At 44.0% G+C, this 15,883-nt stretch overlaps 1 protein-coding gene across 5 annotated transcripts in view; it reads right to left on the bottom strand.

Annotated features, from left to right (window-relative positions):
- Positions 1-423: 423 nt before the first annotated feature.
- The window catches only part of LOC121577044 (anoctamin-1), a 72,653-nt gene continuing 57,193 nt past the window's right edge, over positions 424-15,883 (bottom strand). For all 5 annotated transcript variants that reach the window (XM_041890749.2, XM_041890752.2, XM_041890748.2 and 2 more), the window contains 4 exons: positions 13,055-13,107; positions 2,819-3,003; positions 2,536-2,641; positions 424-1,925 (listed from right to left, as the gene is read on the bottom strand). In XM_041890749.2, coding sequence (XP_041746683.2) covers positions 1,674-1,925; positions 2,536-2,641; positions 2,819-3,003; positions 13,055-13,107 — 596 coding nt within the window. In that variant the 3' untranslated portion in view covers positions 424-1,673. The remainder of the gene's footprint in view (positions 1,926-2,535; positions 2,642-2,818; positions 3,004-13,054; positions 13,108-15,883) is intronic.

Here is a 15,883-nt window from a genome sequence, read left to right as displayed (position 1 = left end):
TGGTACGCCGACTGCGAGCCAGGCCTAATCACCCAACATCAGTACCCAACCTCACTAATGCTATTGTGGCGAAATGGAAGCATGTCCCCGCAGCAATGTTCCAACATCTAGTGGAACACCTTCCCAGAATAGCGGAGGCTGTTATAGCAGCAAAGGGGGGGATCAACGCCATATAAATGCCCTTGATTTTGGAATGAGATATTCGATGAGCAGCTGTCCACATACTTTTGACCATGTAGTGTATTTGAATGTTGAAACAAAATAATAAAAAACAGTATAAACAAACTAGGTTCAAAGAGATTCTATTGCATTTGATACCAATACTCTATTTTTAAATTCTAAATTACTGCAAAGGCCACCATCTTGTTTGGATTACATTGCTCTTCCAAGCCTTAGAACATGACTGCACTCAATAGCCATACCTCATTGTTGTTTACATTCAATTTAATGCATTATTTAGTCAACATCACATCAAAAAAAAGAATAGGCAGATCTCCTATACATTTACAACATAGTCGGTATCAATACAGTAAAATATGCTGCTATGAAATTATTCTCACTTTGTATGAAGACATTAGTTTGACATATAAAAGGATCAAAGTGTCCTTGTCCTCTGAAGAAAGGCAAGTAGAGAAATATTATATTTCTTAGTATATCCAGTAGACAGAAGTGTAAACAATATACAGCTTTAAGTACAATTTAAAGGTTTCATTATAATTACTCCATATGCAAAATAATATCCTGATTGGCTTTGAAGCATAGAAGTCACATAGTTTAACGTATGTACTATGGCAGAGATAGATTTGCCTGAACTGTACATGTTATAACAGGGGTGTATTCTTACTACACTGCTAAGTTGTATGTTCTGAACTAAAGTATTTATGTTTAGCAGCATCTAGTCATCATACAGTGCCATTTGACTTGTATACTGTAATGCAATCAAATACTCTACTAACTGCTTTTGCTATATGATAGCATGGGAGCCCACAACCAGGTGATGTATCAACCCTGCTCAACTGTGTGCTTGGTAGCTAATAACATTTGAGATCTTCGAAACAAAGACATACAAAACCTGTCACCCATTTAAGATTATATTATTTGCTCTACACGCATACATTTCATGATATGAAAGTCATTTTTTTAGTTAAAAATCCAATAAAAAAAATCTAGGTAAAGAAAAATATTGTTAATTAATGTTGTGTAGCAATTGAATAAAAAGTTTAGCGTTTATGAAAGTGGTTATTTGCACGGTTGCACCATGGATTTGGTTGAGTCATAAGAGTAAAGGATTATGTACAATCTACATCCTGTTTATAAAGAGGCAAACATAGAAATACCTTGTATGCCAAACATGCTGTAATGTAAAGCACGTAAAGAAAAATTTAAACAAACGTTTTCTCTCTTCTCTGGCTGCTCTGAATATGGTATATGGTCCGCCACATTTGAGATCAATCTCAAAACCATGACCCCACTGGTTGGCAATTAGTTAACTGGTTGGCAGTTAGCTAGTTAGTTATTCACTGAATGGTTTGACAGAAAGCATTGTGCACTGGGACAGTTTCTGTTTCTCGTAGTTCGGCTTCAACAACATCTTGAAGGGAGCACCTCTCCCTTCCTATGGAATGTCTGGACAAGGATAAGGACACAGACAGTAGTAACCCTTATAGTAGCTGCTAGAAGTTGTTGGCGTGTGTGTGACTGTGTGTGTGTGGGATGGAGTGCGAGCGGGCTATAGGGGTGTGGTTGTTGCGCTTCTCCTTGCCATCACAAGAAGTCATGCTGTCTATGAACTGCCTCTTGCCCTGTTCCTCCTTCATGAACAGCTCCACCATCAGGATCTTCTCCTTGTGGATCTGAAGGCTGATATCTTTAGGGATGTCTGGGATCAACCAGTCCACGATGTCACTCATCAGCATCACCACGTTCTACAGGGAGGGACGAGTTACATATATATATATATTTTTTACGATATTCATGTCTAACAAATATTCACTTTGTTTTCCCAAACAATTGTAAATGTGTTAGCTAATATATTCTCTATTGACGCAACTTTGACATCAATATAGAAAATCCATATATAGCCAGTCTACTAAGTCACTTATCAGCATCACCACATTCTACAGGGAGTGGAGAGACAGCATGTCATTGGTCAACCAGCAGGAAACAGGAAGTATACTCTATACCAGGGTTCCCCAACTGGCGGCCCACGGGCGTGGTTTTATTTGGCCCCCCAAGTTTTTGAGCAAAAACTTGTTGGAAATAAAGCACTGGTAAAACACCAGGAAATCATCTCCAAGTGATTTTAATTTTGGAAATCTGTTCAAGTTTTCCCACGCATAATAGAGAAACAGGTGATCATATACAAATGTAAGCACGGTTTTAAATTGTTATGTTTTAGTCTAATATTATCTCTGTTTGGCCTTCTTGCGGTCAATTTGTAGTCTACAAATTATGTGTAATTATGTTCCGGCCCCCCGACCATCCACTCAAGAAAATGTGTGTTACCAACTACAAAGAGACTTCTCCTCCACTCACCTGAAAGACTATGACGAAGGCCAATCGGGCGGCCAGGACCGCCCAGAACTCTTTAGAGATCACATAGGGCGTGTTGGACCATGGGGGGTCCCTGTAGTCTTTATACCTAGAGTCAAGAGTCAACTGATTACAAAAGGAGATGGAACAGACTACACCACAACAACTATTTCTTTTTACACATGACAAAAATTGTTAGCAGAAAATGAAGACATTACATGGTCATTACACTGTAATTACTTATCACAAAAATATAAGTTGTTGTCCCAGTGTTGTGCGTTCTCACCTACACATCTCCACCTGGTAACCCAGATGCAGAGGGTCCATAGGTTGTTTACCGTCCTGGAAGTCTGAGACGTTAAAATAGGACATGGTGTGGTTGACGAAGCCGTGCATGGAGCCATCTGGGCTGTACATGTACTGGTAGACTAGCCTTGGGATGAAGTCTGATGTGAAGGAGATCACGAACGCCTGGAGAGAGACAGACACGATCAATGAGAAAGCGCCTTAAGACATGTAAGGCTGTAACAAATATGAGCCGTTTCGAGAAACTAGGTGAATGTTGCACGTCACTACTTCACATTTGAATGTTTTATTTATTTATTTTTTATCAAAATGCATTTTTTTGGCAGAAATGCCTTCTGGAAGATGTGAACTTTCAAGTGCCTTAATAACTAACTTGTATGCCATCAGTAAATACGAATACAATTGTTAAATTACGTGCGTAGTTGGTTTAGCCGAACCTTCCCGCAAGCCATGATTGGCTGAGATATTGGATGGGATGGACATGCCTAGAGATGAGTTCGGATTGGTCTGCCATGTAGCATGCTTCGTGTCTATAACATGAGCTGCTCAGTATGTGTGGATAATATTGTCTACCGCTTTTTTTGAAAGATATCGTGTAGAACTGAAAAAGTTTTGCTACTGCTCTCAACATTGCTGCCCTGAAATTAATAGCGCTATAGACAAAGCTCAGTAGGAAAAAGTTGTGATGGACTACTTTCTGGAGGATGATCGTGCCATGCTGACTCTCTCGGACTCTGAAAATGAGGATATCCCTGATTTAGGTCAAAATATTTTAATTGAACCAGACATTGTAGAGTCTTCTGATGACAATGGTGGGGAAGAAACGGTGTCATTGTCAAGGAAGAAGTTGATTGAGTTTTGAAATCAGTGGAATGGCCGGTGGAAGCAGAGAGATGATTGCCAAATGCGGAGAGTCCAAAAAGAGAACACAGAAAGAAGGCTGTTGTATAAAACACCTGTCTACGGATTACATTTTCAAACTAAGGTCAACCATGACATCCATGACAGAGAGGGAGAAGAGTTAATCCATGTATACGGGTAAGAGTCTAGCTAAATTTTCAGATATTATACGTTTCTAATTTTTCTTTGCAAGTTAAAGGGTACTGTTAGCTAGCTAGCTAACGTTAGCTGGCTGGCTCGCTAGCTAATGTCATGTGTACGATCTGTGTAGTAATATTATTCGTATCTCAGAAACCCATTTGCATTGCTAGTTATAGCCTAATGTTAGCTAGCTAGCTAACATTGAACCTAGTTGGTTAGCTTTAGCTACCTGCAGATTCATACATGGTAGTATTGCCGCGTTCAAAACTGGGAATTAAGAAAAATACGAGGTCAAATCATGACATCAGTGATCTTCAGGTCGGAAAGTCAAATAGATTTTTCCCAGTCGGAGCTAGTTTTATTTCAGAGTTCCCAGTTGTTTTGAACGCTTGGAAGTCAGAGATTTCCGACTTTCCAGTTGTTTTGAACATGGCATTAGAGTTGGGATTATGGTTCATTGTTTAGCTAGCTAACTAGCTAGCTACTGTACATATCTAAACAAAGACTCCACTATGCAAGTAACCATTTCACTGTACCCTTTACATCTTCTGTATCCTGTGCATGTGACAAATAAACATATATTTTATTTGATATAGTGTGTGTTCAACAGAGACGGTAATGTGAAGAACAACATGACCTGCACCAAACTCAGATTTGGATATAGGCCAAGAACTAGATAAAGTGTATTTTTGCTACTACTTTCACCACTTTTAGTCTTGAAATCTTTGGTTGTTTACTACACTGTGAATACTTAAAGAGATGGGTGGAGCTAAGGCTTAAGAATGATGCTGAATTGGTGTAGACAAAGAAGAGCTCCCCAGTAGGTGTACCAAAACATTCAGGGCCCATTTTCTCAAAAACTTTGCCAAATCCAGATGGTGGATAAAAAATGTCCTGTTAACAGATAGTGATTGGATCATCTTGATCGATTAACGAAAATCACATGTTTATACAAGGTGTAAACGAGACCTAATGCTTAGAGCCCGACCGATATGGGATTTTTGGTTCGGATTCCGATTTTATGGAGGAAAAGAATCACAGATTACCGATATATCTGCCGATATATAGTTTTTTAGAGGTGGAATGAAAAACATACTTTTACACAAATTGTGCTCCAAAGGATTAACAGATCAGTTAATGATGATTTCTTAACAAAATATTAAAATTAACATTATTTAAGAACATTTTATTTGTGGTTTACAGGATATCCACCAAAAAGCAACTATTCCTCTATAAATACGACAGTAAATACAAAACTTGCTTAGTTTACCTTCTTAGGTACAACTTAAAGATGTGGTTATCTATGGCAGTGGATAAAAAGTATGCAAAAGTGTATGTGCTATACAACCACAAGGAGTGGCTGGCTGAATGAATTCAACTTTGTCTTAAAGTAAATCTGAAACGGTCAAAGGTAATTTAAACAAACAGTTTATTGCAACCTCGCAATGAGAGTACATTATGACCAATGATTTATACACTGAACAAAAATATAAACGCAACATGCAACAATTTCAAAGATTTTACTGAGTAACAGTTCATATAAGGAAATCAGTCAATTTAAATGAATTCATTAGGCCCTAATCTATGGATTTCACATGACTGGGAATACAGATATGAATCTGTTGGTCACAGATACCCCCCCCAAAAAAAGGTAGGGTCGTGGATCAGAAAACCAGTTAGTATCTGGTGTGACCACCATTTGCCTCATGCAGCACGACACATCTCTTTCGCATAGAGTTGATCAGGCTGTAGATTGTGGCCTGTGGAATGTTGTCCCACTCCTCTTCAATGGCTCTGCGAAGTTGCTGGATATTGGCGGGAACTGGAACACGCTGGCATACACGTCAATCCAGAGCATCCCAAACATCCTCAGTGGATGCTCCCTCAAAACTTAAGACATCTGTGTCGTGTGACAAAACTGCACATTTTAGAGTGGCATTTTAATTTATTGTCCCCAGCACCTGTGTAATGATCATGCTGTTTAATCAGCTTCTTGATATGCCACACCTGTCAGGTGGAATGAATATCTTGGCAAAGGAGAAATGCTCATTAATAGGGATGTAAACAAACTTGTGCACAACATTTGAGAGAAATACGCTTTTTGTGCGTATGGAACATTTCTGGGATATTTTATTTCAGCTCATGATACATGGGACCAACACTTTACATGTTGCATTTATATTTTTGTTCAGTAAATATACATCATTGGTTATGACAAGCACAAGCTAGCTTTTCATTACAACAATGTTTTGTTACAGAAACCATGTACATTACACTGTTATTCAATACAACATGTTTTGGCTATATATTTCAACTGCAAATGGCCTGCGCTGATGACTGAAAACATTTATGCAGGCAAATGCTTGCCGCACTGTTTTTAGTCACACGTTCCAATTTAGCTAGCTAGATAACATTATCTACTTAGCTCATCATGAATGCAAGCACCAGGCCTGTTAGGCCTACTGCTGCTAGGTAGCTCTCTCTCTGCTCTCCCCCTCCCCTCTGTCTGTCCTTGATTGCAGGAGTGAAGTCTGGTGTGCGGGAGTCAGGGTTCCAGCTGCAGCTCATTCACCATAATCACCTCAGCCTTTAAGACCCGGTCAAACTTTCCACTCATCGTCAGATCATAGTCAAGACGACCATGTTAGTCTCGCTGCCGACTCAACCTGGTTATTTTTGCTCTTTGTGTTTTTGGTCTGTTCTATTTACTTTTTCTCCTGTGCCACAGATATTTGGAACCTGACTCCTGCCTCCGCTTCACTCCTGCCACCACCATCCTGCTCTCCATTACCGGACCTCTCTTTTGGACTCACCACGGACACTAGGACATTACGGTACCACACCTGCCCTGATCTGGATCTGTTACCCTCCCTGTACCTGGACTTGCTCTTCCCATATATTTGGAAACCTGGACTTTGAACATTGTAAATAAACCTGTTAAAACTTCTCTGGCTTGGTGTACTTGTCTGCATTTGGGTTCTTATCCAGTTAAATCATAACAGTATGATCTGACCAACATGAACCCAGCAGACAGTAGCTCGGATACCACCCCAGAGTGCACTCAAATTTGGACTGCCATAGCCAATCAGGGCATTTTACTTGGCCAACATGATACCCTGTTTAAAACGATTGCTGAGGACAGTCAGGTGCTGCTTAATCAGGTTCAATTACTCTCCAATCAAGTATCTGCCCTTACTACCCCTTCAGCCCAGATCAGAGAGCCTTTTGTTCCTGCTCCAGAGCGCTATGACGGGAACATGGGAACCTGTGGCGATTTTTTGACTCAATGCTCGTTAGTGTTTGAACAACAGCCCCTCACCTACGCCTCAGAAAGAGCCCGTATTGCCTACCTTATCAACTCTACTAGCGGTTCCGCTCGTGCCTGGGGATCCGCGGTCTGGGAGAGTCAGTCGGACATTTGCAACGCTTACGTTGCCTTCACCACGGAGATGAGGAAGGTTTTTGACCACCCCGTACGAGGCAAGGAGGCTGCGAAACGGCTGTTTTCTCTTCGGCAGGGGGCTCGTAGTGTGGCGGAGATGGCAGTGGAGTTTCGGACTTTAGCAGCAGTGAGTGGTTGGAATGACGAGGCATTACAAGGAGTGTTCATCAATGCTTTGTCTGAGACCTTAAAAGATGAATTGGTGTCATATGATGAATCGCCTACGCTGGATAATCTTATTTCACTCACTATCAGGTTGGATAATCGGATTCGGGAGCGCCGCCGGGAGAGGAGTGTTAGTTCCAAGCAACCTGTCTGTCATCAACAAACTCCTCCCTGCATCGTCCCTACGGAGAGAGCCGTGTCTTCCCGAGTCGATACGAGGAGGACTGAACCCGAAGCCATGGAGGTGGGTCGGGTGCACGGTTGTCCTCAGAGGAGCGTGCACGTCGTATTCAGGCTCGGGTCTGCCTGTATTGTGGAGAAGCTGGTCATTTCGTTCCTTCCTGCCCAGTTCGTCCGGGGAAAAGGGCCGGCTCATCATTTATGGGAGAAGTTTTGGTGAGCCGAGCAGCGGATTCTTCCTCTTCTCCCCGCATTCTGCTCCAGGCATCCCTCCAGTGGCAGTCCCAGAATTTCTCTGTTAGTGCGCTGATTGACTCTGGTGCCGACGAAAGCTTTTTGGATAGAGAGTGGGCTCAACAAATGGATTTGGAGACTGTTCCTATGGACTGTCCGCTGCAGGCTAAGGGTCTAAATGGACAATTGTTGACCCGCATTACCCATCAGACTGTTCCTGTTTGTCTTAGAGTGTCGGGAAATCATCAGGAGAACATTCAATTCCATATTATCGACTGCCCACAGACTCCCCTGGTCCTTGGTATCCCCTGGCTCATAAAACACAATCCACACATTGATTGGGTGACAGGTAGCATTGTTTCATGGAGCACTTTTTGTCATGTGAATTGTTTGTGTTCTGCTCAGACTCCTGCCAGTACTGTGCCTCAACCTCCACTGGAGTCCATGGATCTTTCCGCTGTTCCTGACGTGTATCATGACCTGGCATCCGTTTTCTGCAAACACAGAGCTACTTCTCTTCCTCCTCACCGGCCTTACGACTGCGCCATTGACCTCCAGCCAGGAGCCCCGCTCCCCAGCAGTCGCCTGTACAATCTCTCCCGGCCGGAGACGGAGGCTATGGAGAACTACATTCGGGACTCCTTGGCGGCAGGTATTATGCGTCCTTCCTCGTCACCTGTAGGAGCGGGATTCTTTTTTGTTGCTAAGAAGGATAAGACCCTCAGACCCTGTATTGATTACCGTGGACTTAACAACATCACCATTAAGAACAAGTATTCTCTGCCTTTGATTAATTCTGCTTTTCCCCTCCTTCATGGTGCTACCATCTTTACGAAACTGGATCTACGAAATGTGTATCACCTGGTGCGCATTCGTAAGGGTGATGAATGGAAGACTGCCTTCAACACACCCTTGGGACATTTTGAGTATCGGGTTATGCCTTTTGGGTTGTCTAATGCCCCTGCTGTTTTTCAGGCACTAGTCAATGATGTCCTTCGGGACATGTTGAATCGGTTTGTTTTTGTCTATCTGGATGATATCTTGATTTTCTCAGAGTCCTCCCAGGAACATGAACTGCATGTGCGCCAGGTGTTGCAAAGGTTGTTGGAGAACAAACTGTTTGTGAAGATGGAGAAATGTGAATTTCATGTGTCTGAGACCTCTTTTGGGTTACATCATAGCTCAGGGGGAGCTGCGGATGGACCCAGCTAAGATCTCTGCTGTCACGGACTGGCCAGCTCCCTCTACCCGCAAACAACTTCAACGATTCCTGGGGTTTGCGAACTTCTATAGGAGGTTCATCAAGGACTACAGCCGCATTGCGGCGCCACTCACCGCTCTCACCTCCATCTCACGACCGTTCGCTTGGAATGAAGGGGGCCGAATCAGCGTTCGAAGAACTGAAACATCGCTTCGCCTCGGCTCCCATTCTGATGCAGCCGGACCCCGACCGCCAGTTTGTCGTGGGAGGTGGATGCATCCGACACTGGGGTAGGTGCAGTGTTGTCACAACGTTCTCCTGAAGATAACAAACTGCATCCCTGTGCTTTTCTCTCAAGGAAACTTTCTCAGGCAGAGAGGAATTATGATGTTGGAAATCGTGAACTGCTCGCCGTTAAGCTGGCTCTCGAGGAGTGGCGACATTGGTTGGAGGGGGCGGAACAACCCTTCATCGTTTGGACGGATCATAAGAATCTGGCTTACCTCCAGTCAGCGAAGCAGCTCAACCCCCGTCAAGCCAGGTGGGCACTATTTTTTGGGAGATTCAATTTTTCTCTGTCTTACCGTCCTGGGTCACGCAACGTCAAGCCTGACGCCCTGTCTCGTGTTCATTCGGCTGTTGATACTGGTAGTAACCCTGAACCCATTTTGCCTCCTACCTGCAGTATTGCAGTCATCACATGTGACATCGAGGGGATTGTTAGACAGGCTCAACATCAGCAAGCTGACCCTGGGAGGGGTCCTCCTAACCGGATGTTTGTCCCTGAGTCTGCTCGCTCCCAGGTACTTCAGTGGGCTCACTCGTCTCCCCTTACCTGTCACCCTGGAGTTTCGCGGACCCTTGACTTTGTGCGACGGAAGTTCTGGTGGGCCACGATGGAGGCGGACACTCGAGCCTTCATTGCTGCTTGTACGGTATGTGCACGAAGTAAAAACTCCACCCAGGCCAGCGCTGGTCATCTACGACCTCTACCTATACCCAGCCGGCCCTGGTCGCATATCGCTATGGATTTTGTCACTGGACTTCCCCCCTCATCTGGTAAGACTGTCATTCTTACGGTGATTGATCGTTTTTCTAAGTTCGCTCATTTTTTGGCCCTACCTAAACTGCCCACTGCCAGAGAGACGGCTGATATTTTGGTTGAACATGTGTTCCGCTCTCATGGTCTACCCACGGATATTGTCTCTGACAGGGGTCCCCAGTTTGTCTCCCAGGTGTGGAAAGCTTTCTGTAAAGCTTTGGGCATTACATCCAGCCTGTCCTCTGGATATCACCCCCAGACCAACGGGCAAGCCGAGAGAGCGAACCAGGAGATGGAGACCGCTCTTCGCTGTGTCACTGGGTCTAACCCTGGGTCATGGAGCTCCATGCTCCCCTGGGTGGAATATGCTCATAACACCTTGACTAACGCTTCCTCTGGTTTGTCTCCTTTTCTGTGTGCTCTGGGTTATCAACCTCCCCTGTTCCCTTCCCAAGAGAGGGAACTTGCGGTACCCTCGGTGCAGTCCCACATGCGCCGCTGCTTCAAGGTCTGGAGGAAGGCCAGGGTAGCTCTGTCCCGAGCTTCGGCGTACATGCAGAGGCAAGCCAACCGTCACCGGTCCCAGGCTCCCGGTTACTCTCCTGGTCAAGAGGTATGGCTGAAGTCACGGGACCTTCCATTGAAGGTGGAGTCTAAGAAGATGGCGCCTCGTTTTATAGGACCGTTCAAGATACTGTCTATTGTTAACCCCTGCGCGGTTAAGCTACAGCTTCCTGCCTCCCTACGGGTTCATTCCACCTTTCATGTTTCCCAGATTAAGCCTGTGTCGGTTAGCCCTTTGTGCCCGCCCTCTCGTCCCCCTCCTCCGCCCAAGATCGTGGGTGGGGGTCCGGTCTACACTGTCCGGCGACTTCTGGATGTTCGCCGCCGAGGTCGTGGTTTCCAGTACCTGGTGGATTGGGAGGGTTATGGTCCCGAGGAACGTTCCTGGGTGCCCAGGAGCTTCATTGTGGATCCTGATCTGGTCCGAGAGTTTCATAGGTTACATCCCGATAAACCCCGTCGGCCGCCAGGTGGCGTCCGTAGAGGGGGGTACTGTTAGGCCTACTGCTGCTAGGTAGCTCTCTCTCTGCTCTCCCCCTCCCCTCTGTCTGTCCTTGATTGCAGGAGTGAAGTCTGGTGTGCGGGAGTCAGGGTTCCAGCTGCAGCTCATTCACCATAATCACCTCAGCCTTTAAGACCCGGTCAAACTTTCCACTCATCGTCAGATCATAGTCAAGACGACCATGTTAGTCTCGCTGCCGACTCAACCTGGTTATTTTTGCTCTTTGTGTTTTTGGTCTGTTCTATTTACTTTTTCTCCTGTGCCACAGATATTTGGAACCTGACTCCTGCCTCCGCTTCACTCCTGCCACCACCATCCTGCTCTCCATTACCGGACCTCTCTTTTGGACTCACCACGGACACTAGGACATTACGGTACCACACCTGCCCTGATCTGGATCTGTTACCCTCCCTGTACCTGGACTTGCTCTTCCCATATATTTGGAAACCTGGACTTTGAACATTGTAAATAAACCTGTTAAAACTTCTCTGGCTTGGTGTACTTGTCTGCATTTGGGTTCTTATCCAGTTAAATCATAACAAGGCCTGAATGATAGATCTACGCCAACTGTCTTGCTTTTTGCAGATTGCATATTTCGGGAAACTAACTAAATATGCCCACTAGCTAACATAATAGGCCCAGACAGTAACTGTTATTTTTGTATTAAGGATAAGTGTTCACTTTGGCGCCAGTCCAGTGTTAGCGCATAAGAGGAACAGATTGCTAGTTAGCTAGCTAAGCTAACTACCTTGCTGTCTAGATAGCTAATGTTAACTAAGTGAGAATGTGGACAGGGCTGCTTGCTTACTGAAGTGTACTTTTGATTATTTACTTATTCATATACGCTGGCTGTGGCAAGCTACTTACCGTCAAACCACCATGCCTACTCTCTCTTGCATTGTGGCCTAAGGCTGAATGATGTTCAATGAGATGCTGGTAGAGTACCCTCTTCAGGCAACCATTGAACATTACCAAAAAATTACCGCAAATGAGCAGACGTATTTGTTAATTCTATGTATATAATACTGGCGCTTTATCTGTGGAATAAAGACTGACACAAATATTTCAGTGAAAGGCTAATATCGGTAGATATTAATAACGCTATATTGGTTGAATATAGTGGTCAACTTCAGCAAAAGGTGCACTGTCTTCAGTGTGCTGTACACCATCTACATCTGCAACTATCTGCCTGTCAGCACATAGTCTTTAGTGACTGACCGTTAACATAAATGTTAGCCCTAACCCTAACCTGAGAAGCTGCCCAGTGCCCACGCAATATTTGGTTCTGGGTTCTGAGATTTGTCAGCACGTAAACCTAGTGTATCCAAGGCCTTAAAGTAAAGACACATTGACAACAATATCAATAAGAGGAATTCCCTCCCTTCATCTTCATTGAACGCCTCCTTTGTCATAAATAACCCAGATCTGAATCTCAACTCACCATGACAATGGTGATCCCTTTGAAAGTGAAGTGAGAGCCTGGTGTAGGATTTATGACCAAGCTAGCTCTCCTTCTGACCAAGTATGGTCTTCTCTGCACAGAGGAGCAGGCATTTAAAAGCCTTACTATGAGCTTTTACAAGTAACCCCCCCAAAAGTGGTGACATAAATTCACAGTAAATGTTGCGTGGACCAGGGCTGAGCTTCAATGAAAAATGTTCTAGTTTTAAGTGCAGACTTGTTTTTGTTGAGGAGGTTGGGGAATGGATAAAATGGATGACAACATTGTAACGTTGGCCAAACATTCAAAACAATCAAAACAGTGTATGTTAAAGTCAGAAAAAAAATGTTTTTTTAATAATTTGGTCCCTTTTATGTTTTGCTGGGATTACAGGAATGACTTACGTTTATGATGACGGCCACTTTAGCCACACCTCGGAGAAGGTTGTACCATATTCCTAGAATCAGAGAAGCAGAATCACATGCGAGTCAGAACTCTTGATGGTACTTGTTATTACAATCTTATTCCTCTACAATCATTCTCTTTGGGTTAATCTTAAATATGAATACCCCCATTTAGGGGACTTTAGTTATAATTTAATTGTTTTATCAAGGCATATCAATGTAATTTGCTTAGAAATCGCTTCACGACAGTTCTGGCTAAAAGCCCAGATTTCCTACTTCAAAACACTTGACCCCGAATGACTCTGGGGGTATTGGTTTACATATCAACAGCCATTGGAGGCTCGGGAGTCCCGCCTTAATGATCATTCGCTGATTGGACTGTCCGTCAATTTGTGACGTAACGGTACATTACATTACAGGTCCACAGGCTGCACAGTGCTGTAAAGCTGAGCGTCTACTGCAGCGATAGGAAGCAGTCCCACCGTTCTATGACAAACACACATCGATTTATATCGAATAAAAAATCATTAAAAAACGAACACAATTGCAAGACACAAAACCAATTTGTCTTCATCACAGAGGGACAAACCTTATATTAGATGAAAGCTGAGATCGTGACGAATCAGTAGAGTGACGAATCAACTATGTGGTACGTTCACAGGGCTAGACACAGCAATGAATTAGAGCAGTGCACCACAAAATAAGTCGGATTTCCCTTACCACTAATTATATACAAAATTATTACAGTATTAAGGAAGCTGAAAACGTATAGCATGTCATCTTCAAAGTTGATCGGGAGTATAAGTAGATTATCCCAAAAATGTTTCAAGCCCTATTCCCCCATTTTTCATGAATAGGTTGTTCATAGCATATGAAATTCGCCTACCGCCCTGACAGATCCACGGACGATGCAATCACCATTGGCACTGCACACTGCCCTCACCCACCTGGACAAAAGGAATGCATACATGATGATGCTGTTCATCGACTACAACTCGGCCTTCAATACCATAGTGCCCTCTAAGCTCACCACAAAGCTCACGGCCCTGGGACTGAACTCCTCCCTATGCAACTGGGTCCTGTACTTCCTGACGGGCCGCTCCCCGGGTGGTGAAGGTACGCAATATTACCTCCTCCACACTGATTCTCAACACGGGGGCCCGACAACGGTGCGTCCTCAGTGCGCTCCTGTACTCCCTGTATACCCACGACTGCGTGACCTCACACAGTTCGCTGATGACACAACAGTAGTAGGCCTGATTACCAACAATGACGAGACGGCATACAGGGAGGAGGTAGGCACTCTGACGGTGTGGTGCCAGGTAAACAACCTCTCCCTCAACGTCAGGAAAACAAAGGAGCTGATTGTGGACTTCAGGAGGAACCAGGCTGGGCACACCCCTATCCGCATCAATGGGGTCGCCGTGGAGACAGTCAAAAATGTAAAGTTCCTTGACGTACTCATCTCCGAGGAGCTGAAACGGTCAAACCACACGGACACCGTGCTGAAGAAGGCACGACAGCGACTTTTCAACCTCAAGATGCTGAAGATATTCGGCCTGTCCCTGAGGGCCCTGACAGTGTTCTACCAGAGCACCATTGAGAGCATACTGTCGGGCTGAATCACAGCCTGGTACGGCAACTCCACTGCCGTGGACCCCAAGGCACTACAGAGGGTGGTATGCTCAGCAAAACTCACCATTGGGTCCACACTGCCTGCCCTCCAGGACACCTACAACACCAGACCATCAAGCTGCTGAATAGCCACCACTAGTCAGCTACCATACCTACTCCCCCTGTCCCCCCGGACATTTATCCTGCACCCACCCCAATGGACATTTATCATTGCCACAGTTTTTATTTTTATTATATTTGTCATTTTTTATTTAACATTGTCCTACATTGTTGGAGCTAGGAGCTCAATAATTTCACTGTACCCTGTAATTACAGTACATCTGCAACCCTGTCACTATTCAACTCTGTAATCGAATAAATAAAATGGTCAAATGAAATCTGCAATGTACTATTTTTCATACTATTTACTATAGCAGTGCATACTAGTGCAAAAAGTGCATACAAATAATAAATCAATAATAAATAAATACAATAAAGAGGCAATGAATCTGAGCTGTCTAACAGTTTAAGGCATAAGGCTATGTTTTATATGGCCATCCACTTAACATTAACATTCAAGAGCATCAAGTTTGTGACGGTGTGCTATAGAACTGTCATCATTCATTCTTATGATAATTGATCTCCTGAAGAAGCTATCCATTTTCCTTTCTTTCTGTGCCCCCAAAGGTTTGGATATACTGGTAAAGTTATCAGGTTCTTAGCTAGCTAGCTAATGAGGTAACATACATGACTGAAAAAGGTGTAAAATAAATGGTTAACAACCCGCAAATAGTTTAAGAACAGCCCACAACATGGTTTATGAATGTAAAATGCGGCCCCCCAATCCTCAACAGGAGGAAAAAAACATTGTGCCGGTAAAATATGGGTCAGATCATTGAACTGTTTGGGCTAGAAATAATACGTTTTCGCTGTAGTAATGGTGTAAGCATGACGCTAACGAATCTGCGCTTAGGAAACAACAGTAAAGCAAAGCCTTATAATTACAACAATTATTGTTTAAAAAAATGGTACTCAGAATTAAAACTGCAGGTCGCAGAGCAAAATATCGCACACCAAATTGGTCGCACTTTAGAGCCCTGGTCACATGGTAAGGAAAAACTCAGGAGCCCGAAGAATCCCAAATATAACCAGTGTTCTTTTCTTCTTTGTAAATCACTTGTATTGGAGTGACTTCAATATTATGTTTATTATTGT

This window comes from Coregonus clupeaformis, chromosome 11 (genome assembly GCF_020615455.1).
Source record: "Coregonus clupeaformis isolate EN_2021a chromosome 11, ASM2061545v1, whole genome shotgun sequence".
NCBI classification, from domain to species: domain Eukaryota; kingdom Metazoa; phylum Chordata; class Actinopteri; order Salmoniformes; family Salmonidae; genus Coregonus; species Coregonus clupeaformis.
The sequence above is the reverse complement of the archived record's forward strand: the minus strand, read 5'-3'. Positions and strand labels throughout refer to the sequence as shown.